This window comes from Martes martes, assembly GCF_963455335.1.
Source record: "Martes martes genome assembly, chromosome: 16".
NCBI classification, from domain to species: domain Eukaryota; kingdom Metazoa; phylum Chordata; class Mammalia; order Carnivora; family Mustelidae; genus Martes; species Martes martes.
This window is the reverse complement of record NC_137904.1, coordinates 8,060,305-8,084,053: the sequence shown is the minus strand read 5'-3', so window position 1 is coordinate 8,084,053 and position 23,749 is coordinate 8,060,305. Positions and strand designations below refer to the sequence as shown.

Genomic DNA, 23,749 nt, shown 5'->3' with positions numbered 1-23,749 from the left:
CACACTTTTCCTTATCTTCTCCCCCAAAATCAGCTTTTCCAAGGTCAAGAGTGAATTGCATAGTGCCAAGTTCAGTGGCATTCCTGTCTCCATTTTACTCTGCCTTTCAGTATTTGACACAAGTAACCACGTACTTTTCTCTTGAAACACATTTTTAAACTGACTCCGAGGACGATACATGCTCCCGGGTTTCCTCCCATCTCCTGCCCACTCCTTAACATCCTTGATTAACTCCTGCATCTCCTCCTGTTCCCAAAACACTGAAGTGCCCTGAGGGTCTTTCCTTGGTGCTCCTCGTTCTTCTCTGTCTACACTCCTGTCCCTTGTGAGCCCATCACGGTTCCTAGGCTTTGAATACCACTTTTAAATTCATGACCCCAAATTTTACATTTCAAACCTACACACACACACACACATTCATGTCTATAGGAAGTTTGCCGGTTTGACCCTCTTAGATAGGAATTACTTTTAGGTGACCAACCATCCTAGCTTACTCATGACTGAGAGTTTTCCTAGTACTTGCACATTTAATACCCAAACCGACACAGTCAAGGAAAACCTGGCCAGTTGGCCACTCTGCCATTTTACCTTTGGATCTCTTAAATATTTAAATTTAATATTCCAGATTTTACAATTTTAGATTTTACCACAACTAGGATAATATCAAATTATAACACATATACTATTTTCTATATATTTTCTATGATAATAAATTCTATAACAGTAAGTTATTATTTGTGTTTTATTGTCCTTAAATATTATATAGTTTCTAAATGTTGAGGGAAAATATGTATATACATATATATGACATTATATATATATATTATACATATATATAGCTTTAGAATGCAGTTAAGAGCAAGAGTGGAAAGCATGAAGGAAGGAGGGAGAAAGAAAGGAAGGGATATCTCTATGTAAACGGACTATAAATGAAATACAATTTCCATTTTAATAATCAAATAAGATTTATAGTAAAAAATATAAAATTGTTTGACCTTGTAAAATGTAAAGAAAGACTCTGGTACTTTTTGCTATAAGGAATTAAAGTAATATTGATAGAAGAATATGAAGATATGTTATTTCTTGCTATTATTGGAACATAAATATAAATATTAAATAGTGGTCTCCTTGATTGCGTACTAAAATGCCAAGCTCAAAATCTTCACCTCTCAAATACTCTTGTGTTACCAAAAGATTAAAACATGATCAAGAAATAAATGCTAAAATGTAACTCGAGAGAGTTTACAAAACTTGAATGGGAAGAAGTTTTAAAAATACATATTTGTTGGCGCACGCGGCTGCGTTTGAACGGCTCGGAGTGGGGCTCGGCCCCGGAGCCGAGGGACCTTCTGGGCTACCGGGCGCAGTTGGTTCGTGCCGGGGCTGGGCTGAGGCGCCGCGCGACCATGAGGCGCCGGGATTTAAGAGATTATGGCATCTGAAGCCCACAATGTTAAAAAACGAGGCTTTTGTAATAATATTGAGGATCATTCCACTGATCTTCCTAGAAAAAGGATCTCTAATTTTACTAACATGAAGGAGGTTAAGAAATCTCCAACACAGTTGGCTGCTGACACAAATAGGACAGCTGGACAAGCTGCGAAAAGCCCAGATAAACCGCGTAAGGTGATCTATCGCAGAAAGAAAGTGCATCATCCTTTTCCAAATCCTTGTTACAGAAAACAACAGTCCCCTAGAAGTGGGGGCTGTGACATGGCAAATAAAGAAAATGAACTGGCTCGTGCAGGTCACCTGCCTGAAAAATTACGCCGTGATCCTCGGACAGACTTGATTAACTCCGGTGATCTGGTTCTCCACAGACGGAAAGCCCATCATCAAAATACAGTGGGTTTTTTTCTGAGGTTTCTCAGGACCATGAAACGATGGCACAGGGTTTGTTCAGCAGGAATTTGAGATTGAATGTAGCTTTAACATTCTGGAGAAAGAGAAGTATAAGTGAACTTGTAGCTTATTTGGTGAGGATAGAAGACCTTGGAGTTGTTGTGGATTGCCTTCCTGTGCTCACCAAGAGTTTACAGGAAGAAAAACAACACATCTCACTTGGCTGCTGTGTAGATTTGTTGCCTCTAGTAAAGTGCTTACTTAAAAGCAAGTTTGAAGAATATATAATAGTTGGTTTAAACTGGCTTCAAGCAGTCATAAAAAGGTGGTGGTCTGAACTGTCATCCAAAACAGAAATTATAAATGATGGAAATATTCAGATTTTAAAACAACAATTAAGTGGATTATGGGAACAAGAAAACCATCTTACTTTGGTCCCAGGATATACTGGTAATATAGTCAAGGACGTAGATGCTTATTTATTACAGTTGCATTGAGAGACTTCATCTACTAAAGAGCATTTGATTATTCAAAAAGTCCCCAGACTAGATTTCAAAAAAAAAAGAAAGAAAGAAAGAAAGAAAGAAAGAAAGAAAGAAGTAAGTCTCACCTGAGAACTGTGAACTGTGGAAGAGATCAAACCTTTTTTTTTTTTTTTTTTTACTTTAAAAAGCCACATACGAAACCACTAATGAAACCCTAGCAATCTACTTCACATTGAAGTGGATAAATATCCAAAAGGAGCAGCTTCAACTTCAAAGAGGTGAAAATGCACTGTGAAGATTGCTCGCCTTTGCTGCATTTGGGTTTTATATGGTTATTTGGTAACATTGTTTAAGAACTACTGGTTCTTAATGCAGTCCTGCATAAGAATATAATTTATACTATGTCAGAAAGAAGACAGGACTTATTACTAGGAATCACAAAAACCAATCATCGTGACTTTTGTGAAGATTGTTTTTATAAGAAAACACTTAAACGTGTGCAGCTATTTTCTTATTTTGAAAAGACTTTGCAAGTTTAAAATGTCATAGCAAATAATCAATACTAAAAATTTGTCCACACTGAGATACTGTGTATACAAAATGCCTTAATTATTAATAAGCCAATGTGTATGATACCAATATCTGTTTAAAAAAATTGAAAGCAACCATGCTTCTGGCATGATAAGATCATGGAATTAAATCAGGGGTTTCCGCTCATGTAAAATGTTGTTAAAACTATTCCATACCATTTTTAAAACTTGAGAATATTTTTAGTATCTCTGATTTTTCTTTTTGCCAGAATCATTGTGTCATGTATGTATGTGTTATTACTATATAAAAGAAAAAGGTGAATATGTATTTCTATGAATGCTTAACTAGAAATGTCCACGGATTTGGCTAATTTACATTCACTTTTTATTGTATATAGAATCCTAATATTTTCAGTTCTGTATCATTTAAGCTTTCTTCATTTGAGTAAATTCACTAAATATTTCTAAAAAAAACCATATTTGTTGCTAAACGATTGTCCTTTTGTCATGTTCAATTAATTCCAATTTTATATAGTATTATAACTTCAATCAGCAATAGATCTAACAGGTGTCTTAACAGTGAATAGATAGAAATAATGTATACAATTAAATTTGGTGAGAAATAAGTGGCCTTTTTTTATGATATTTCAAATGAAGGCAACTGCTTCTTTTCCGGAGGATATCATTTATTTCCGTTATTAAATCAGTGAAAAACGAATATAGATTTAGCTTGAGAGGGAGAGGTTGCTGGTCTTTTCTAGCTTGGTATTTTTCTTCTGCTTTCTGTATTTGTGAGTCAGTATCCTGACTTCCGTCCCAAGTCGTCTTGTCAGTGGTCATTGAAGGTACTTATTAAATAGTAAATATGTCTTAGATTTTTTTTGAATTCTTAATCAAAATTTATATTGGAGCAAACTCCAATTTATGGCAGTGATTTGGGATGCTAAAATCCCTGGCCTAAGATTCTGGTTATAAATAGTCTTCATTATAACTTTATTTAGCCACTTAGCCACTGGTTCTATCATCAGTATTCTGAATCACCAAAGAGAAATTGAAATCTAGGACCTGTGTGAGTGCTTCAGAGTGAACCACGTGACCAAAGACTCTAACAATCCTATTACACAGACCCTGTTATCCATGCTCTTTTCACTAGCTGCCTCATGAGCTGTTTGTAGGGGAGGACTACTTAATCTGCTCATCGGCCAGAACTTTTTGGGCCTGATGATTTCCCCCAAATATTTGTTCTTTCCATTAAATTAAATTTAATGGAATTCTTTAAATTAAGCATGCTAGTAGGATTTTTTTGAAATATGGTACTATGTGCCAAAATCTTAGGCTTAAACTCTCTTGAGAATATATCATCAGATGATAATTCCGATGAAGACATTATATTGGAAATTGTATTAGAAGTCACACTAATAAAAATTGAAACATTTTTAAATCAACTTAAATTTTATGTAGATTAATCTAAATCATAGTCTACTGAGTAAGAAAAACACTTTTTTAAAAATCTTAGCTCTTCTAGTGGGTGAGTGGTGTTATATAATTGTGGTTTTAAATTGTGTTTCCCTGATAACTCTGATAACTAATCATGTCACACAATTTATTTGCTTATTGTATATCTTCTTGTCAATGTTCTCAGGTTTGGGGTTTATTTATCTTTACACATTTAGGTTGCAGGAGATCTTTATGTATGATGGATGTCTCTATCTCTACCTTTACCTCTATCATCTCTATTCTCTATCTGTAATCTATATCGATACCTATCTGTAGCGTCTGCACTATATATCTGTAGCTACACTTTTTTTTTCTAGTCTGTGGCTTGCAGTTGATGAATTTCACTTCACAGTGTTTTATCTTATGGTCAGTGCTTTCTGTGTCCTAAAACAAAACAGAAAAACTTCTAGAAGTCTTAAAGTTTTAGCTTTTATGCTTAGTTCTATCATACATTTGAATTAAGTTTTGTGTAGACTATGAAAAAATTGAGGTCATTTTCTTCTTGTTCCATAGAAATGTCCCATTGTTTCAGTACCATTTGATGAAAAGTGTTTTGTTTGTTTTGGAATCTTTGTGGGAAAAGAAGCCTAATTCTAGACTCTCTAATATTTTCCATCAACTTACTTGTGTATCTTCACATCGATAACACACTTTCTTGATCATTCCACTTTAAGTGTTAAAATCAGTTAATGTAAAGTTTTTTTCTTTTTAAATACTGCATTGGATATCCTAGGGTTTTTGGATTTCCTTATACACTTTAGAATCTTTTGTAAATATATACATTATACTGTCATTTCAATTAGGGATTTTATTTAATATATAATTTGGGAGGTATTTTGTCTACAGTCAATATATAAACATTTTACATATGTCTATATGTGTGTATATATATACATATATATATCCTTATTAATTTCTTCCAGCTTTAATTTGTAAATATCAAAAACTAAGTCTTGCACATATCTTTAAATTATCTTTATTTTACTTTTCTGATATTGTTAGTGATATTTTATTTTCTAATTTTTCATATACAATTGAATTTTGGATTTGAGGATTTAGTTTATTTTCTGAAATAATTAGTGCAAAATTAACACTATTTCTTGCAATAATTAGCATTATTTAAGTAGTTGCTAAAACTCACCACTAAAGCAATGTGAACCTGGAGTTTTCTTTGTTAGGAGTCTGGTTTTGTGTTTTTTTTTTCTTTTTAATACAAACTTTATTTCCTTCAGAGATATACTCATAAAGGTTTTTATTTCTTCTTGTGTCAGTTTTAATAAACTTTTAATTTGAGAAATTTTTGACTTCTATGCAGTACGACTATATTTCAGTATAGAAATCAGAATGCAACTTAGGACTTCTATTTCATTTGATATTAAGAAGGTCTTTGGAAAATTGGGCTAGTTTATATTCTAATTATTAGTCCTGCCTGGGGGGGAACCAGTGCTAATGCTTTTGTTGACTGTCAATATACATAAAACTATCACTTTGATATAGCTCAACAGAATTCAAAATTGAATTGCTGAATAAAGCAATGGCATTAAGTATTTTGTGATTTTTTAAAAATCACCATAATTATCTTAGAGTCATGTGGTAGTCTCTCCTCCAAAGAACTTTAAATATGCTCCTAGTAATTAAGTAGCAGGTTTTTAACACATGGATATCAGGCAGTAAAATATCAAGTACCCCATTAACATTATGTGTAAATCCTTAACCAATATTTCTTTAATTTTCTCATCCTGTGGGGTGATGGATTTAATATGAGTGTCCAAATTAAACACACACATACACAATATTAAAGACATCCTTAGATTAGTATTTGAGAGAAATCACTATGACTGTCATTTGTCTACGTTTTTGTTTCTCTTCCTAATTCCTGCACAAAAAGATCAGTAGAGCTATTTATTTCTTCTGGCATAATGCTATAATCCTGGATCCCAGAAAGAAGTTCCTAAATTGCCAGGATGCCCTCTTGCCATCTTTCAGGTCAGAATTGTAAAGGATCATTGACATGTATTAAACTGAGACACCATCTGTTTTGACTAGAATTAAATACAGAAAACAAAGAATATATATTTGTTTTGTTCTCACTCCCTTTCTTCTTCCCTCTGTTTTTTTCTCAAGTTTGGAAGTGCCTTCTTTAAGGAGGCATCAATATTTCAAATATTGTGTCTCAAAGATTAAGAAATATGTCTAATGAGACACTGTAAATGTAACTGGTTCAAGGCTGGTTCTGAACGGCATAAGAGTAAAGTAAAATTTGTTTGTATCTCAACATGTCTGGATATTTGACATCTAAGTGGCTATGGTCTCAAATGGGGCATGGATTTAAGAATGACATTAGTGTCCTGCTTACCTCAAATAATAAGAGGTTGTCATCTCCATGAAAAAATAGACGGCATGTGCAGTAAAGTAGCATCATCTAGATGATGTTGTCAGGCAGCCCTTGACTGAGCTGTAGAGATCCTCAGAAACCAAAATAAGGGGGAGTTTATATGAGTCTTAATGTCGGAATAGTCTTTGAAGTTGCAAAAATATATTTCTCATTATAAAAACAACTTAATAAAAGGAATTGAGCTAACTGAACTAAAGATTAACTTAAAACTTTCACTTCGGTGGAAGATCACTCCATGCATATTAAACAAAAAAGCCAGAAATACTTGTTTCATGAAATTTCTTCTGTGGGAGGAAAATGAGGTATATTTGGGATGATTTACCACATCCATGGCTTAGGGTGTAAAAACCTCTGTGCAGATGCTGAGATTCATGCTCAGGAAACAGCTTTCATAGCGAACCAAGCCTTCAACCCCTGATAGCGTGGGATACTACAGCAACTACTACGGAGACCTGGGCTGTGGTGTGGGTGGGGCTGTGGCAGCTCCTGCAGATGGGGCTGTGGCTGTGGTTGGGGAGGCTACAGGTATACCTGCTGCCTCCCACCTTGCTATGGTGGATATGGATTCTATCTTCTATTAAAATTTGTCTTTATGAGTCTACTATCGGGTTCCATGAGTGGACTTTCAGAATCTGATTTCAACCTCTGGGTCAACCAAGATTTTGCTGGGTCCATTTATCAAAATAGTACTTAAAGCTTCCAGTACGTTTAGAGTTACACAGCTTTTTATCTATCATGTCTCCTTGATTTCTTTAATAAAGTCTCTTAATTTGAAAGAGCAAATATAGCTTTTGTTTATTTCTTTATTATCAATTATATATGTAACTAAACATAGATCTTACTCAACTTTCAATAAAGATTCTGATATATGTTTTTGTGTATTAAATATTTATTTCACAAATGGAGACATAAAAAAGAACAATAAATTTAGACTGAAATGAATAATAACTTCTCAAATACCTGTTGATTTTTTTCTTTATTTTAATCAGATAATATTTATATTTAAATTAAACAAGGATAGGAGTGCCAGAGTCGCTCAGTCCTTGAACGTCTGCCTTCGGCTCAGGTCATGATCGCAGGGTCCTGGGATTGAGCCCCGCATTGGGTTCCTAGTCCATGGGGAGCCTGCTTCTCCATTTCCCACACCACCTGTCTGTGTCTCTCTGTCAAATATATAAATAAAATCTTTTTAAAAATTAAACAAGAATAAAAAATGAAGTCTAACGATTGTGATGTATTCATGACAATAAATAAAAAATAATTCATATGTTTAATATTTTTTGCAATTCCTTTTATCAATGCAGCCCAAAATGAATACATAATTCATCCTTCTTTCAAAATGTGTCCTCCTTCAGTTCTTTCATGACAAGAAAAGAAGAGTGATAGATCAAAATAGTTCTCTGAACTTCTAGGAAAAGAAAGTGTTTTTTAAATTAATTTCTTGATTATATATAATATTTTTCTCTGTTTCCTCTACTTGGCATTCTCACGAAAATAATTATTTTATGAATTTATTAAAAATACTTCAAATTAGTTAATTAAAATGTATGTAGTATTAAGAATTTATTTGATTTAGATTTTTACCACATCATTGTTCCTCTGTAGTATGCAGTGATATTCTTTGTTTTTTTGGATGATTCTTTAAACTTTTTGTTTTGAAATAGTTACAGAGTCATAGTAATTTGCAAAGATAGTACAGAGAGCACCTGCTCACCCAGTTTCCCCTAATGGTTACATCTTATAAAATTATAGTATAGTATCAAAACGTGAATGATCTTTTTTTTTAAAGTTCATCATTGTTCACTTCCCTTTTTTTAAAAGATTTTATTTATTTAGATAGAGCACAAGTTTGGGGAGGAGCAGAGGGAGGGAGAAAGAGCATCTCAAGCAGACTCCATGCTGACCATAGAGACCAACGTAGGGTTTGGTCCCATGACCGTGAGATCATGACCTGAGCTGAAATCAAGAGTTAGACGTTCAACGGACTGAGCCACTCAGGTGTCCTGATATTCTTCTTTTTTACTTTCATCATCATCATCTTCATGGTATTCAAGCCTTTTGCAACTGTAAATGAAGTGTAAACACCTAGATACAACCAGGAAATATATCACTCTGTAGCTTTCCTTGATGAGAGTCATCATTCATCCAAAGGATTTTTTTAAGTAGATTTCCAATCAATTATCACTAATCAAAAGCAAGCATGTTGTTGTTGGTATTTTACATAATAGAGTACGTAAAATATGTAATAAAAATTTTTGCCTTTTCAAATTTGAATGGAATATTCAGGTAATGCAAAAAGATAAAGTTTTTTGTTGCTGTTTGAGTTGGCGAAATCCCATAATAAAAGGACAACAGCAGAAGCGAGAGCTCACCTAGAATTAGATATAGTGCTGCGCTGCCCCTTATATCATACAAGTGAAGAAACTCCAGATAGTTGAGTGATTCCTGGAGTCACAAATACCACAAGTGTCAGAACCAAGATCAAAAACCAGTTCACTGAAACCTGGTGATCTACCCCACCATGCTGATTCTCTTTCATTATATATTTTCAAATTTGAATACCATCTGGAAAGTTCTTGTCATATTTCCATGAATAGCTACTATTTTATAGCTGAGTTTATGGGAAATAGTTCCCTCTGTTAGATTAACTACCTCTCATTGTGTTTTCTTTTACATTTTTATTGTGAAAATTTTATTTTATTGTATATAATCAACTTCTCAATTTGTAATTTAGTTGTACTTCAAGGCAAATGAAGAAAGAATAGTGTTAAAACTTAATCCTCATCACAGTTTTTTATTAGAAAGATTTGGATTTGTTTATACAACCTGAAGATAGAAAAAAAACATCAGTTGACTCCTGTCACTTGTCCTATCAAATGCCATATTTTCATAGGTAAGGACATCAGGAATAGAGTTTGGTCATGCCTTTAAAGAGCTTTGGTTCCTATAACTAAATAACATTTGAAAGTATCCTATTCTCACACAGGTCAGTACCTTTGCAGCCCAAGGAAGGTATTACAAAGTTACAAAGAAAAAGAATTATCAGTATACTTAGAATGAGAAAAAAATATATGTGACATTCCTAGTATAACGTAGTGTATTTTTGTGACCTACAATTTCATGTTGTTTTGATTTATGTCTGAGTCACAGGACAACGTTTGGAATTTACAACAGAAGTTTCCATTATGGATTTGTAAAGACTATTATTTATCACAAGTGAAAACAGATTTTCTTCTTTACTACCCATTATCAAAGTATTATTTCACATGTATTTTGAGGGAAACTTCCTAAGAGTGAAAAGAAGAAAAAAAATAATCTACTTTGGGTCCAGCAATTGAACATAAAACAATACTTCTACAAAGAAATATATAGTCTTCATTTTCCAATGGATATTTTCATTTTAATAATTTTTTCACTTAGAAAAAAACCAAGACAAACATTTTTGCTATGTATTTTATAATACTTTAGTATTGATATTTTGCTGCTCATTAACAGTAAAATTGGTCTTGTGTAAAGCTATCACATTTTATCCTTGAAATTATTTTTATTTCTTATTTGACTATTGAGGTTTTTCATTTTTGTTTTTTAGTGCTCTATCTCAGGTGGACACATCTCTTTCAAATCCAAATGAACAAAAACTAGCCATTAATCACTCTCACATGATGTGGTTAAGTTATATGGACAAAAGCTGATATCCTTAATCCTGAGTTATTTATGGTTACGTGTATTTGAAAGGACTTATTGAGAATGAAAAATTCAGCTTATCAACTATTTCTAGTTTAGGATGAGAGATAATGAAATAATATTTGGATAAAAGAAACTTGGGATATGTTGGGTTATGACATATCGAACCACATTTTGGTTTTAAAATGGTAGTTTGCTAAGGTGGAGTCAGAGAGTTGCACTGGTTGTTGTAGCCATGATAGCTACTATCAGTTTACTTATAATTTCTTCATTAGTTCTATAAGCAGTGTTTAATTTCCTACTTGCTGTTTAGGATTAAAACATCTGAGGAAATTTACCTTTGTTAAAATAATTGAGAATCTCATAAAAACTCAACTGTATATTCAAAATCATGTAAGTTAAGGCACTCCTGGATGGCTCAGTTGGTTGAGTGGCCTACTCTTGATTTTGGCTCAGGTCATGATCTCAGGGTCCTGGGATTGAGCCCTGGGTCAGGCTCCACACTGTGGAGAGCCTGCTTGGAGATTCTCTCTCTCTCGCTCCTGTTGCTGAAGATAGTTCTTAAAGCCAAAAATATTATAAAGGTTATTATAATTAAAATGCAAAAAATCAACATGTACCTTCTCTTAAAAAATGTTTTCTGAACAGAGGCACTTTCTTCAGTCTTCATCTTGATAAACAAATTTCCTTTTTGAAAAATATTGATTTAACAGCTGTAAATTGAACAAATATCTGTGAATTTAGTTGGAGATGGAATTATCCACTTGGGAGATGACAGAAAGGAGAAAATTTTTAATTATAAAAGGAATGTCATCAAATGTAAATGATGTTAATATACCTGGTAATAAGCAATTCAATTTAGGGTTTGGAATGTACAAAATTTAAAGCGGTAGGCATTTCTTCCCATAAAAGCTAAACAATAGGTTCAAGGACATTCTAAATAAGAAGCTAAGTAAACCAAGGTATTTTAATGGGAATGAGGGCCTCTCCCTGTGTCAAGAGACAGAAGAATAATGAGTTAACAACATTACAGATAATATGCAGCATGACACAAAGGAAAAGTACACATGTGATTTATCGTATGTTCTGCTCAGGGTATATAAGCATCTCTCTACCCATGCTGACTTTCACACTCAGGATCTGGACTCGAACAGCAAACCAAACTCATCACCCCTGACACCATGAGCTACTACAGCAACTGCTATGGAGGCCTGGGCTATGGCTGTGGAGGTTTTGGTGGCCTGGGCTGTGGCCGTGGCTGGGGATGTGGCAGCTTCCACAGACGAGGTTGTGGCTGGGGCTGGGGCTGCAGAGGCTACAGATATGGCTGCTGCCGCCCATCTCGCTATGGGAGATATGGATTCTCTGGCTTCTACTGAAATCCTGCTCCAGAAGCCCAACATCTGAGGCCGCAAAAGGATTATCCAAATTTGACTACAATGACCAAACCAAACAAGATCATCTGGAGCCAAGCCAAGATCAAAAACATTTGGTATCTAAGACTTTAGGAATATTTATCATTTTATAATGGTCTCTTTCATATTTCCTGGTGTCCTTTATTTCTGCTTTTATAACTGTGGGATTTCTCGATTCCTTTTGCAATAAATTATCCGAGGTTTAAATAGCATACGTGGGGACGCCTGGGTGGCTCAGTTGGTTGAGCGGCGGGTCATGATCCCAGGGTCCTGGGATCGAGTCCCACATCGGGCTCCTTGCTCGGCAGGGAGCCTGCTTCTCCCTCTGCCTCTGCCTGCCTCTCTGTCTGCCTGCATTCACTCTCTCTGACAAATAAATAAATAAAATTTAAAAAAAAAATAAAATAAATAGCATACGTGGCCTTCATTTTTTATGAAACTCAAGATGTCAAAGTGGTTATTTGTAACTGCACCCACCTGGCAATGAAGAAAATAAATTACTCCACAAAAAACCAAAATCCTAGGAGAGATATAAACATACACCCATATGGCTAGATAGATATATTCCAATCCATAACACTCAGTTGGAATGAAGATTTTTTTCCTCTGAACACTAGACCAAATCTTATTCAATGCTTTTAGTTAGATAACATTGGTATATGAATTATGTCATGGTACAGAGGGGGGAAAAAACCTATCCTCAATGTTCTTCTTTTCACCTACTTTCTTTTTCCATAACAAACTTTATTATACCCAGTGATGTTTATCTTTCTCTCCTTCTCAATAGTGAGCCTGTCTATTGAAATTTGAATTCACTCAGCTTTAATGTATCTGTACTGAAATTCATTACAGACTCATGTAGTGAAATGTCTCACTTTCTTATTTCACTCCTGGCTATAATACTAGATGGTTATTAAACTTGATATGATCCAGTTGTAAGTTGAGTTTCTTTCATGCTATATTTTTATGTTGAAATGATAATTGAAATAATTTGCTAAAAATTTTATATACCCCATATCGAACACTGGATTGCTTCTGGGCTGACAGTAAATGCACAAGGCAAGTACAATAAATTATTAGAAACTTCATTCCAACCTCCATTTGTACCATATGGAGAGACCCAAACCCAAATTCTCCCCACCAGACTACTCCAAGGCTCTGTTCAGGGGTCCCAGGGTAGTGCTATTAAATTAGCAAGGAAGTAATTAGAGGAAAGATACCAGGCCAGTATCATTGTCTTCACTGTGTATTTTTCTTCCAGAAGTAAGACTGTGAAGAAAAAGACAATTTATCTGACATGGTTCTTTATTGAAAGAGATGGAATTTTTTTTAAAAGAGAAACTTTGAGAATGTGGGTAACTCAAAGAACCTGTTGGTAAGTGGGGGGATGAAGTTGACAGGGTATACAGGACCCAGGGATGTAAAGACTGCTAGAATAGTGACCAAGTTAACACTACAGTAACACCACTTTTTCCATTACTGTCACAGCTGCTTTTAGCCACTACTGGACACCACAACTCTGAATGAATTTTGAATTATTCTTTTGTCTTTTCACCACTTTGTCTAAGATCCAAGACCAAGTGACATCCTAATTCTTAATTCATGGATCCAATTATATCACTACTAGGAATAATAAAAGGAATTGTTCAGACCTCCTCAGGGTCTGTCTGTATTGGGAATTACATTTTCTCATTCTGCAACAAAGCTTCGCTCCTGAAGAGCCCCCTCCCCCTCCCAAAAAAGTAACATCAATGACACAGAGCTGAAATTAATCTACATTAGGTGTTTTCCTCCATACCAGATTCAGCTCAGAAAATATGTACATGGTCCTCTTAGCTAAATGATATGGTAAGGTATTTGATCTCTCAATCATACCTCCTGTGATGGTTTGTTTTATGTGTCAATTTGACTGGGCTATGGTACTCAGTTGATGATCAAACAGTATTCTAGGTGTTACTGTTTTTGGTGCTGGTCTTAGCCTACCAATAACTAATGTTGTGGTTGGGCTAGCCTCTGTAGTTCTTCTTAAGATAGAAAGATACCCTTCAGCAATAACCATGGTGAAACTTAAAAAAAAATGAAGCTATATTACTTATACGATCTAAAAATTACACAGCACATCTGGGACCACACAGTGAGGTCATTGGAGGGGGAGAGAAAGAGAGAAGGCGTGCGAGAGAGAGAGAGACACACACACACACACACACAGAATGGACCTGGGCTTCTGCTTTTATTTACTGTTGGTGAACTTAAAACATGAGAGGGAATTTAAAGCCAGGAAAAAACAAATGGCCAAATGGGCGGTTACTGTAATCAAGTAATATCCCTAAAACCAAGAAGCCTTAGTGTGGGAAGGTGGTCTGGCTCTTTATTCAGTGCGTGGCTGGAAATGTGTTTGTTGAGGATCACTATCTTTGAAGTGGATGCCTCTTTGAAGTGGGGGCAAGCAAAGCTTAACTCAGGTACTTGAATTAAAAGAGAAAAACAACAACAAACAACTGTCAGGGTTTACACGACACTGTGACGATATTTTGAAGATGTGGTTAACATCTATAATCAGTTGACTTTAAGTAAAGGAGATTACTGTGTATAATGCAGGTAGATCTAGTCCAATCAATTAGAGGTGTTAAAAGAAAATTGAAGTTTCCTAAAGAAGGCATTCTGCCTCAAGATAGCAGTGTCAACTTCTGCCTGAATTTCCAATGGGCTAGCCTTTCCTTCTTGCTTCTGATTTGCCAGCCACCACAAGCATGTAAACTGGTTCCTTAAAACAGATCTCTCAAAAAACAAACAAACAAACAAACAAATCTCTCCATCTAATTATATGAGATCACCCACCACATATATATACACACACTATATATGTATCCGTATATATATATTTATATTTATACTGTACTATGTACGATATAGAGTAGTGTGTACTATATACAAGAATAAATGTATATACTAAAATAGCATACACACACACACATACACACCCAATACTGATTCAATTTATCTGGAGACTCTGATAAACCTGCCAAACCACTCCTCCAGTTTTCTATAGCTGATGAAAACTCTCCTAAATCAAAATTAGCCCTTAAGGTTATGACACGGGATCATGGTTGGAACTGGAAATTCATTTCCTGGGGTTGAGACAAAGACCGACTGTCCGTACACACTAGACAAAAATCTGGGGAGGAAAAGTAAAGAGGAGTAGGCGAAAATAAGGAGACAAACTTCAGTGAGAGATGTAGCGTCAAGAGAACAGGCTCACTGGGAAGGCTACAGTGAGAGACCTGGAACCCAGGAGAGAACCTGTAGAGAGTGAGTGTGAAGAAGAGATGTGACAAGGGAGAGGGGCAGACACCAAAAGGAAATGCAGAAGGAGTCATAGATCAACTATCTCTACAAAATTTATGCCCCAAGCTCTTATTGATAAAAATGTGTTGTAGATAATACCATCAAGAGTCGATCTTACTCTCCTTCTGGAGAGCTTTCTCAATCAGCAGGGCAGGCAAGTGGAAAACACATAGACTCTTGACCCTAAAGTTCACCTAAGTTTATAACCAACTTGTGTGCTGAATAGCTGTGATGCCCTGGCATATATTATTACTTAAATTCTCTGAATTGAGGGCAATAATAGTATCTACCTCACAGGATGATCATATTAAATGAATTAATTAATCTTAAGTTCCTGGTACAAAATAAGTATAAATAAACACTTAATGTTCATATTCTCACTAATATCACTACCAAGCTGACAGATGTGTCTGTCTCAGGGACTCAGTTGAAGTCATTAACCCTTCAATAGAGGTTTGCTTTGAAAAATGGTTGAGCAGATCATGGCATTTACATAAGATATGTTCTTACAGAGAGTGTCATAAGCAGGAATATATAATTAGTGAACCCAAATAATCTTTTGAAACACAGTTGGTGGATTGCCTCTTGTCAAGGAGTGAGTTTATGGGAACTAAACCAACGTAGGATAAAAGCTAAGGCTTTGAGGATGGAAAAATTACCTCTAATAGGCACAAAGCTGATGAAAGGAATACTAAATTAAAACATGTTCACATGCTAGAATCAAGGGGATATTAAAGAGTTTGGGGGGTTCAGATGTCATTTGAACTGTAGAGGCTGCAGGCTTTCCCAGCTTCACTTCTGAGGATTTGTCAAGTCCCTGTGCAGAGAGTGACATTTAAGCTCAAGTAACTCAGCCTTTACCACCCAACTGAATTCATTCCTGTAATAGAGAGTAAGCTGAGGTCATTGACAATCTGGGCTTCCACACAAATTTTGCAATGGGTATTGTGACCTTAGGGTTTTAGTCACCACTCTCATTTGGACTTGAAGAGGAAGACTTCGAAGGACAGGGTGAAAATAATATTCTGGCCTCTCTCCGGTCATGGAGAGTATATGTTCCCAGCAATCAATTCAACACTCATTAACAAGATATTAACACGCTGTCTTCATTGAGTTAATATCATCATTGCCCCATCACAGGGACCTATTTTGATCACAGGTAGACTGGGATCTTTCAAGCATGACACTTGTCCACCAAATTATTTCATTGAGTGACTATTTAATTGTATTAAATTTTTAGTATTTGTCATAGACTCTATCTTAACTTTGATATCTTACAAATCACATTGCAGTATTCCAGGCTGCTTCATTTCTACCTCAGACATATCATGTGGAAAGAAGTTTTTATGGGAAGGAGGAAATAAACTCATGAGGTACTTTCATGCCTGAGATGAGATGTGATAGCATTTTTCAAAGGTATTATTTTTCTGGTAGATCCTTTCATGCGAGTGTTGTATCAGTTATGTTATTTCCTATGAGGACACTTGGTTGCTATGGACAGTCTTTATTTTTTATTCTAAGTGGTGCAAAATATAGAAACACCATAATATTTTAAACCCCAAAAAGCAAACATTTAACTAGTACTCAGGGGCAGCATAGGATGCTAGTGAAAAAGCAAGTCTATACCAATTAAAAGAAATCCGTCCAAGAAAATAGTCAAACAAGCTGGTTTTGCAACATGTTGAGCAATACTATTATCTATTTTTCTTTAATATTTTAGATGCATTAAATATTTAGTGTCTGGGGGAGAAAAAAAAACCTATATGACAAAAGACATGTACGATATGGTGTCCTAATCTCAATGAAGATTTAGTAGGAAAGAACATGATGACTTTGCATACAATCTAATTGTCCCATTTTTGTACCAATTTTTCCATTTAGAAAGTCAGTTTTACCTACAGCCTTTAACTTTGTGGTTGTATTTGCACAATCACTTTGTTACATTTGCTGACTTGACCCCAAATATTCATTTATATCTTTCACAACGACTGCAAGCCATTAGTTTTCTCCTTGTATTTTCAGTTGGCATCTACTTATTATTGTTATAAAAGAGCATTGATTTCTGAGTATCATGCTTCATTGGTGTTGATTGGATCTTCTAAATGAGCAATGATTTCTTATTTTTAGAGATAATATATGTTGTTCCCATAGGCACCTGATTAAAATGACTAGGTAGACACAAGTGTTTTTCAAAGTCAATTTAAAGGATGTAGCTGATATAATAATCTTTTAGCTCAACAAAAACACATCTCTTTCCTTTTAGAAACAACAGTAACCAGTCTATGGTAAATTTAAGTGTGACTTTATCTGAAGAGTTAATTTTTTCAACTTTTATCCCAAAGAGTGACAGAATACAAACATCATAGATCATTTACGTGCCATGCTCACATCTGCATACTGCTTTCCTAGTTCACCCAGCTACCCTCTCCACATCTGTGAATACATGTGTTGTACGAGTTTCATGACCAAGGTATTTTGACATTCTGTGATTCTTGTTTTTACTGTTGCTATTGAACAGTTTCTTTTTTTAAAATATATTTTTTAAATTAAATCAAATTTAATGTTTTGGTGTATGTGTTCCAAAATTCATTGTTTATGCATCTGACCCAGTGCTCCATGCAATACGTGCCCTTAATATCCACCAGAGTTTCTTTTGGGTTTAAGACAACTGGCTAAGAATTTTTATGACTACTACAAATTATTACCTAATACATGTTTTTGTGTTTTTTAATTTTGGCATAACAGAATTTCCTGAAATGTTGATTGCCTGACTCATTTGGCTGTCTGATTATCTGTTAGGTAGCCTGTCATATCTTAAGGAAAATGCTACATCTTTCAAGCCAAATATATGTTTCCAGTTTCTCCTAAAGTACAAAGCTATAAAAAAAAAAAAAAAAAACTACCCGTTCGTGTTTACTGAAGAATCTAGTGAGTATTTAAATTGATGCCTTGAAATAACTTGGGTTAACTGATCTTTATTTTCAAGACATTTTCTTTCACTTCATAGATTGATATTTACTGCTAAAAATAAAATAAGAGAACATATGCATTTTGATGAGTTTGAGTTATGGTGCTCAGCACTTAGTTAGTCGGGCTGGCTTCAACTTTAATCACCTGAGATCAATTCATTTGGATTTAATAAAAAATCCACCATTTAAAGCTGAATAATTTGCAACAGTCTAGAATTTGACACTTAACAATGCCTGCTGTGATGGTTAATCTTCTACATCAACCTGGCTAGGGCCCGGTACCCAGGTACTCAGCCAGACGTGATTCTGGATGTTTCTTCAGAGGTGTGTGTGTGTGAGATGAGACTAAGACTTAAACCAGCAGGCTGTGAAAGAGGGATTATTCTCCACGGTGTGGGTGGGCCTTGTCCCATCAGTTGAAGGCCCTCTTGGAAGGAGGAATTCTGTTCCAAGATTGCGTTCAGGCTGAAGCTGAGATGCTCCCTTGGACCTACCGCCTGCGGCCTCACTTGCCAGCCTTCACCGTCCATGAGCCCATCACTGGAAATAACTTTCCATCTCCGTACACACCCTATCGGTTCTGTTTCTCTGGCAGATCCTGACTAAAACGCCGATGAGGAGGAGCACAGTTCAACAGTGTGAGGTGTACCTGGACGGAGTAGCAGGCAGTCATGGCAGAGAACAAGTAACATCTGTGTCTTCTGACCTAGAAAGACATCGGTCAGAAGACAGTTTAGCTTTTCAAGTACACGACGTCTTCAGTGGACAGGCACACAGGGGCAAAGTGTGTGCGTGCTTACAGGCACACAGGAGGTGGAAGGGAAATGGCACGCTGCTGGCCGACGCCCTCGGACCGTGACTGGGCTGCTGGGTGCTGCTGGCAGGCAGGGAGATGCCCTTCTCTCTGTGCTCTGTGGTGCCTTGATTTCAGCATATGCTGTTTCTGTTGTTAAAAGACTGGCACGTGGGGTGCCTGGGTGGCTCGTTGGGTTAAAGTCTTTGCCTTCAGCTCAGGTCATGATCCCGGGGTCCTGGGATCGAGCTCCACATCGGGCTCTCTGCTCAGCAGGGAGCCTGCTTCCTCCTCTCTCTCTCTGTCTGCCTCAACTTGTGATCTCTGTTAAATAAATAAATAAAAATGTTAAAAAAAAATTGAATCTCTAGAATGAGGTCTGCTTTTAAAAGACCGGCACGTGTGTATACGTAATGGGAAGGATTGGTTTTGAATCCCCTTCCCAGCCGAATGTTGGCAGGGAGGACAGCATGGCCAAGTCTGTCTGTGCACAGGGCATGCCCATCTGTGCCCAGGCCCTCCTGCCCTGGGGCAGCCAACCAGTGCTGCCCTGATCCCGCTCTGGTTACAGAGCCTCCCCAACACAGCTCGGAGTGTCCATGGCCATGTGTGGTTTTAGAGGACGCTCGTCCTGCAATTCTGGCCCTGGTTTCCGGGCTCTCCAGGAGCTGGGAGGCCCGTGGCACAGCTGGGGAGGCCAGGGTCGTGCTCTCAAATCCGAGGGCACCATGCAGTAGGGCATCCGAGGGCACCATGCAGTAGGGCGCTGCTCCTAGGTGCCGGACCCTCCTGGGCGCTGAGAGGCTGGTCGTGGCTCGACTGGAGGTTCCCAGGGAGGAGCGTTCTGCAAGCCGCGAGAGCTGTGAAGGCAGGGTGGTAGGGCCCAGCCACCTCAGCTTTGCCAGGGGCAGTCAAGCAGCCCAATCCCCTTGCAGAGATGCTTGCAGGGTCGTCTGCCCACTGCTGGTCGCTGGCTGGAGGAAGTCGGTGGAGGCAGTGCCCACGTGTGCCCTGCACAGAGACCTGCCTCCTGTCCCCCCTCCACTCAGAAGGACGCAGGGGGTGAGGGTCCTCGGCATCTTCCTCGGCCTGCAGCCCTGGGCCATTCAACCCAGCAGGTGGTCGTCTGAAAGTAACCCCGCCACCTGTGGACAAGCCCTGCCTCGAGTGTCTGCGCGCAGGCAGGCGCAGACAGCAGACACGCACGCGCTCAGGGGAGGCGCGTCAGAAGCAGCCAAGCACTGGAGTGGAGCCCGCCCGCCCGCACCCTGTGAGCGCCCCTAGCTCCGTAAGCCCCGTGAGCTGTGCGGCGGGCGTCGGTCCCCGCGCTTGTGACGCCCAGAGATGCGGTCGCCCCGTTAGGGCAGACCCCGCTGCAGCGGCCCGGGGTTCCGTTCTGCAGCCGGCTGTCGGCGGCAAGGGCCGCTGTCCAGAGAAGTGGCGGAGGCCGGGGGCAACTGGGAACCGCGATGCAGCTCAGAACCGCTGCCCACCTCCGGACTGTCCAGCCACACGTCCTCTGTCCCTGAGTGTGCCGACGGCCGGGGCTGCAACCCGGCATGGAGCCTGGGGATGCTCGGAGGTGCCGCCCCGCCCCGCGTGCCCTTCCAGAGCCTAAGGCCTGGGACCACGCGGCTTCTGTCGTCCTTCCTTCCTTCCTCCAAGGAAGATGGCAGGACCACAGCAGCAGCCTGTCTTCCCGTCGCGGATGGAAGTGTCGGAGCCTCCGTGCCCGCTGTGAGCCTCCGAGGACCGTGGCTGGAAGTGCGGGAAGTATCCCAGGCCCGCCGGCAGCGTTGGATGGCCGCAGCCGGAAGTGTCAGAAGTACCCCGGAAGTGCCTGAAGTACGCCGGAAGTGCCTGAAGTACGCCGGAAACGTCCGCCAGGCGTTCACAGGGAGCGTGGCACGCTGCGGAGCGCTGTGTCCCTGAAGCGCCCGGCGGGGCCTGGCCTGCTCCCCCTCCACCTGCTCCCCCGGGCCAGCTGCCTAGGCGCTGAGAGAGCTTGCTCGGCTGTAAACACCCCACTCCTCACAGCTCCGCCGATGGGTAACCCGGTGACTACCTTGCGAGCCCTGCGTTGGTGGGTGCCATGGGCGGCTGCGCACTTCGCCTCCCTTCGCGTGGCTTATGGTGGCAGAGCTGAGGTTAGATCCTGTGGCCTGCGGGACGGACGCGCTCCAGAGTCTCCAGAGTCCACGCCCCCGGGGCCACGACAGATCAGAAAAGCGTGCGCCCGGTGCGCTGACCACTCTGCCCGCAGCTCCTTGGCCCTGAGGAATTGTCGTCCAAGGTAGGTCTCCGGTGGACTTTCCGTTGCTCTTAATGGTAGAGAGCTGTCCCCTCCCCCATCCCTAAGAGTTGGTGCTCTGGCTTATCCAGTATTAATCTTGTGCAGTGCTCCAAACGACCTCGTCTCCAGCCCCCTTTCAGCCAGGTGTCCCATGGGCTCTGACAGTCGCGTGGGCTACCGGGGCCAAGGACGCCCCCTCGCCACCACTGGGGGAGCTGAGGGAGGGCAGCCCCGGGGGCTGGGGCTCAGGGTGGGCTGCGTCCAAGCTGGTCCTGTCTCTCTGTGACGCTTCGGGGATTCTCGGGGACTCTGATGGCAGCACCCTGGCATGGGTGGGTGGTCCTTCCTTCCCAGGTGCCCCTCAGTCCTGGCTTCCCGCTGTGCACTCTGCAGACTCTGATGGGATCCACCCCCACCCAACCCAGAGCTGGCCTCTGACCAGCAGACGTTCCTGCTCACCCTTTGGTGGTCCCGGGAGGCTTGTGTGCTGTCGGTGGGGTGCCCGTGCCGCAGCCCGTGTGGTCCAGCCCGCGTGGTCCAGCCCGCTCAGTCCATGTCGGTCTGGAAGGCTGCCTTGGGCTGATGACCAGGGAGGAAACCCCTTTCCCCGTGGGGAGGAGAGGGAAGACACCACAGAGCTCCGGACAGCCCTGTGGGACCTCGTCTCACCATCCCAAGTCTCCCTGGGCAGACCTCCGGAGTGTGTGACTTTGGCGTCAAACCTGTGCAGACCCTCCCGAAATGAAGCGACACCGTGTTGTTCAGGGCTGGACCCTGAGAGTCCATTCCATGCTCTCACTTCCCTGCAATCCTGCCGCCATGCTGCCGGGGGGAGGGCCACCTGCAAAGAGAGGCCCCCGGGGAGGACAGACAGCAGGCCGCGCCTGCTGGATGTCTTTCCATCTTGTAGGAGCGCTCCCGATCCCCGCCGGCCGCTGTGCGTGTGTCCTCACCCTGTCAACCCACACTCACGGGAAATGATGTGACCCTGTGGTTCCGAGCCCCCAGATGCTGGAGCGGCAGCGGGCCACTGGAACCAGGAGCCACAGCAGGTTTTAGAGGGAAGGGGTGCTGCCATCGACATGGGTTGGTGATAAGTCTCTGTGCGTGACCTGGCAGGTTGACAGCGTGTCCCAGGGTGAGAGGCAGGGGAAGGGGTGCTGTGAAGGGATACTGGTGGGGTTGTGGGGGAGCCCCCCCTTTTCTGGGGTCACAGGCATCCCTTAAATCCCAGTCTCCCACTTCCAGGCTGCAGTCTACTGAGGGGTGAGTGGTATGTCCCAGTGTCACTGCGGGCCTACTGTCCCACCTCTCTGCACACATTTCTACGACTGTTGCTGGTGTAGGGTTCAGGCAATGCCCTGCACCCTGTTCTCCTGCGGTGGAAGTTCGGGTCACCCAGGCAGTGGATACAGAGCCCCCTGGGCACAGGTGGAGGCCAGCACGCCGCCCTGGGGCCCTGCAGCCACAGCCCAGGGGTTCCAGGAAGCCCAGGCAGACGTTTGCTGGCTGCAGCGGGCCAGCAGTCCTGCTGACCTTCAGCGGGGCCATTAACCCCCTCTCGTGGAGGGAGGGGCGTCACATGTTTGGGGACCAGCTATGGAACCATCCCGGAGGCACTGAGTTTTTCCACCACTGGCTTGGCTTCTGTTTCTGCCGTGAAAACGCTGTGTCCCAGATGGGACTTCCCCTCCCTGGATGCTGGGCCCTGTGGCGGGAGAGTGGCCGTCCTGTGCTTGCCTCGGGTGACAGTGATGGTGCTGCCAGGCTCTGAAATGGGGCTTGCTTGTTAGTGCAGCAGAGCCGGGTGGGGCCCGCCAGCTTGAGGGGAAGGACGCGGGGCAGGATGCAGGGCCGGCCGAGATGTGGGGAGCTAGCTGTAAGGCAGAAGGGGGATGGAAGGTGAATGAGGAGGGCTTGGTGCCCAATAGGCTGTGGGGCTGGGAGGGGAGGGAGCCATCCGGGGAACCCCAGGAGCCCATGCATTGGGGTGGGGCCCACCCCGAGGCCGGCTGGCCATCAGGCAGGGCTGAGTAAAGAAGTCCCAGAGAAGCCAGAGGACTCTGCGTGGAGGGCAGCTGGTTGGGGGGAAGGGGTCCTCGAGACGGCCTGGCTTGGGTGATCCCCTACCAGAGTGCACTGGAGTCCCGAGGGCTCAGGCCTGAGCTGGTTCAGCGCCGTGTGCTTGGGAACTCACTCATTCATCGTTCCTTCAGCCAACTAGCACGTTGTGAGGACCTGCTATCTGCTGGGCATGTTCCTCTGCATGGGACATAGAGGGATGGACAAGACAGAATGTAGCCAGCCCTCAGGAGTTGGAAGTCTGGTGAACAGGCAACCCTGGCCTCCTGCCCGTGCTCTGCGTCCGTAGTGGGGGTGGTCTCTCCAACCCTCTCTGCCGGGACGTCTGCTGGGACCTTTCTGGCACCACTCGCAGGCTTACCTGGTGGCTGTGTGCCACGTTTGGCTGACGGGTTGAACCTCTGTCCCCACTGCCACAT

At 41.0% G+C, this 23,749-nt stretch overlaps 2 protein-coding genes across 2 annotated transcripts; both read left to right on the top strand.

Moving 5' to 3' along the window:
* Window positions 1–1,431: 1,431 nt before the first annotated feature.
* Window positions 1,432–2,339, top strand: LOC308357668 (KATNB1-like protein 1; the record flags this gene model as incomplete). Its single annotated transcript, XM_080827392.1, is given in 2 exon segments — window positions 1,432–1,804; window positions 1,807–2,339. Coding segments are annotated over 2 exon segments (906 nt in total).
* Window positions 2,340–11,614: 9,275 nt separating this feature from the next.
* On the top strand, window positions 11,615–11,812 carry LOC308357478 (keratin-associated protein 19-7-like; the record flags this gene model as incomplete). Its single annotated transcript, XM_080827053.1, has 1 exon — window positions 11,615–11,812. The coding sequence occupies one exon, from the start codon at window positions 11,615–11,617 to the stop codon at window positions 11,810–11,812; it is 198 nt and encodes a 65-aa protein (XP_080683179.1).
* Between the last annotated feature and the right edge of the window lie 11,937 nt (window positions 11,813–23,749).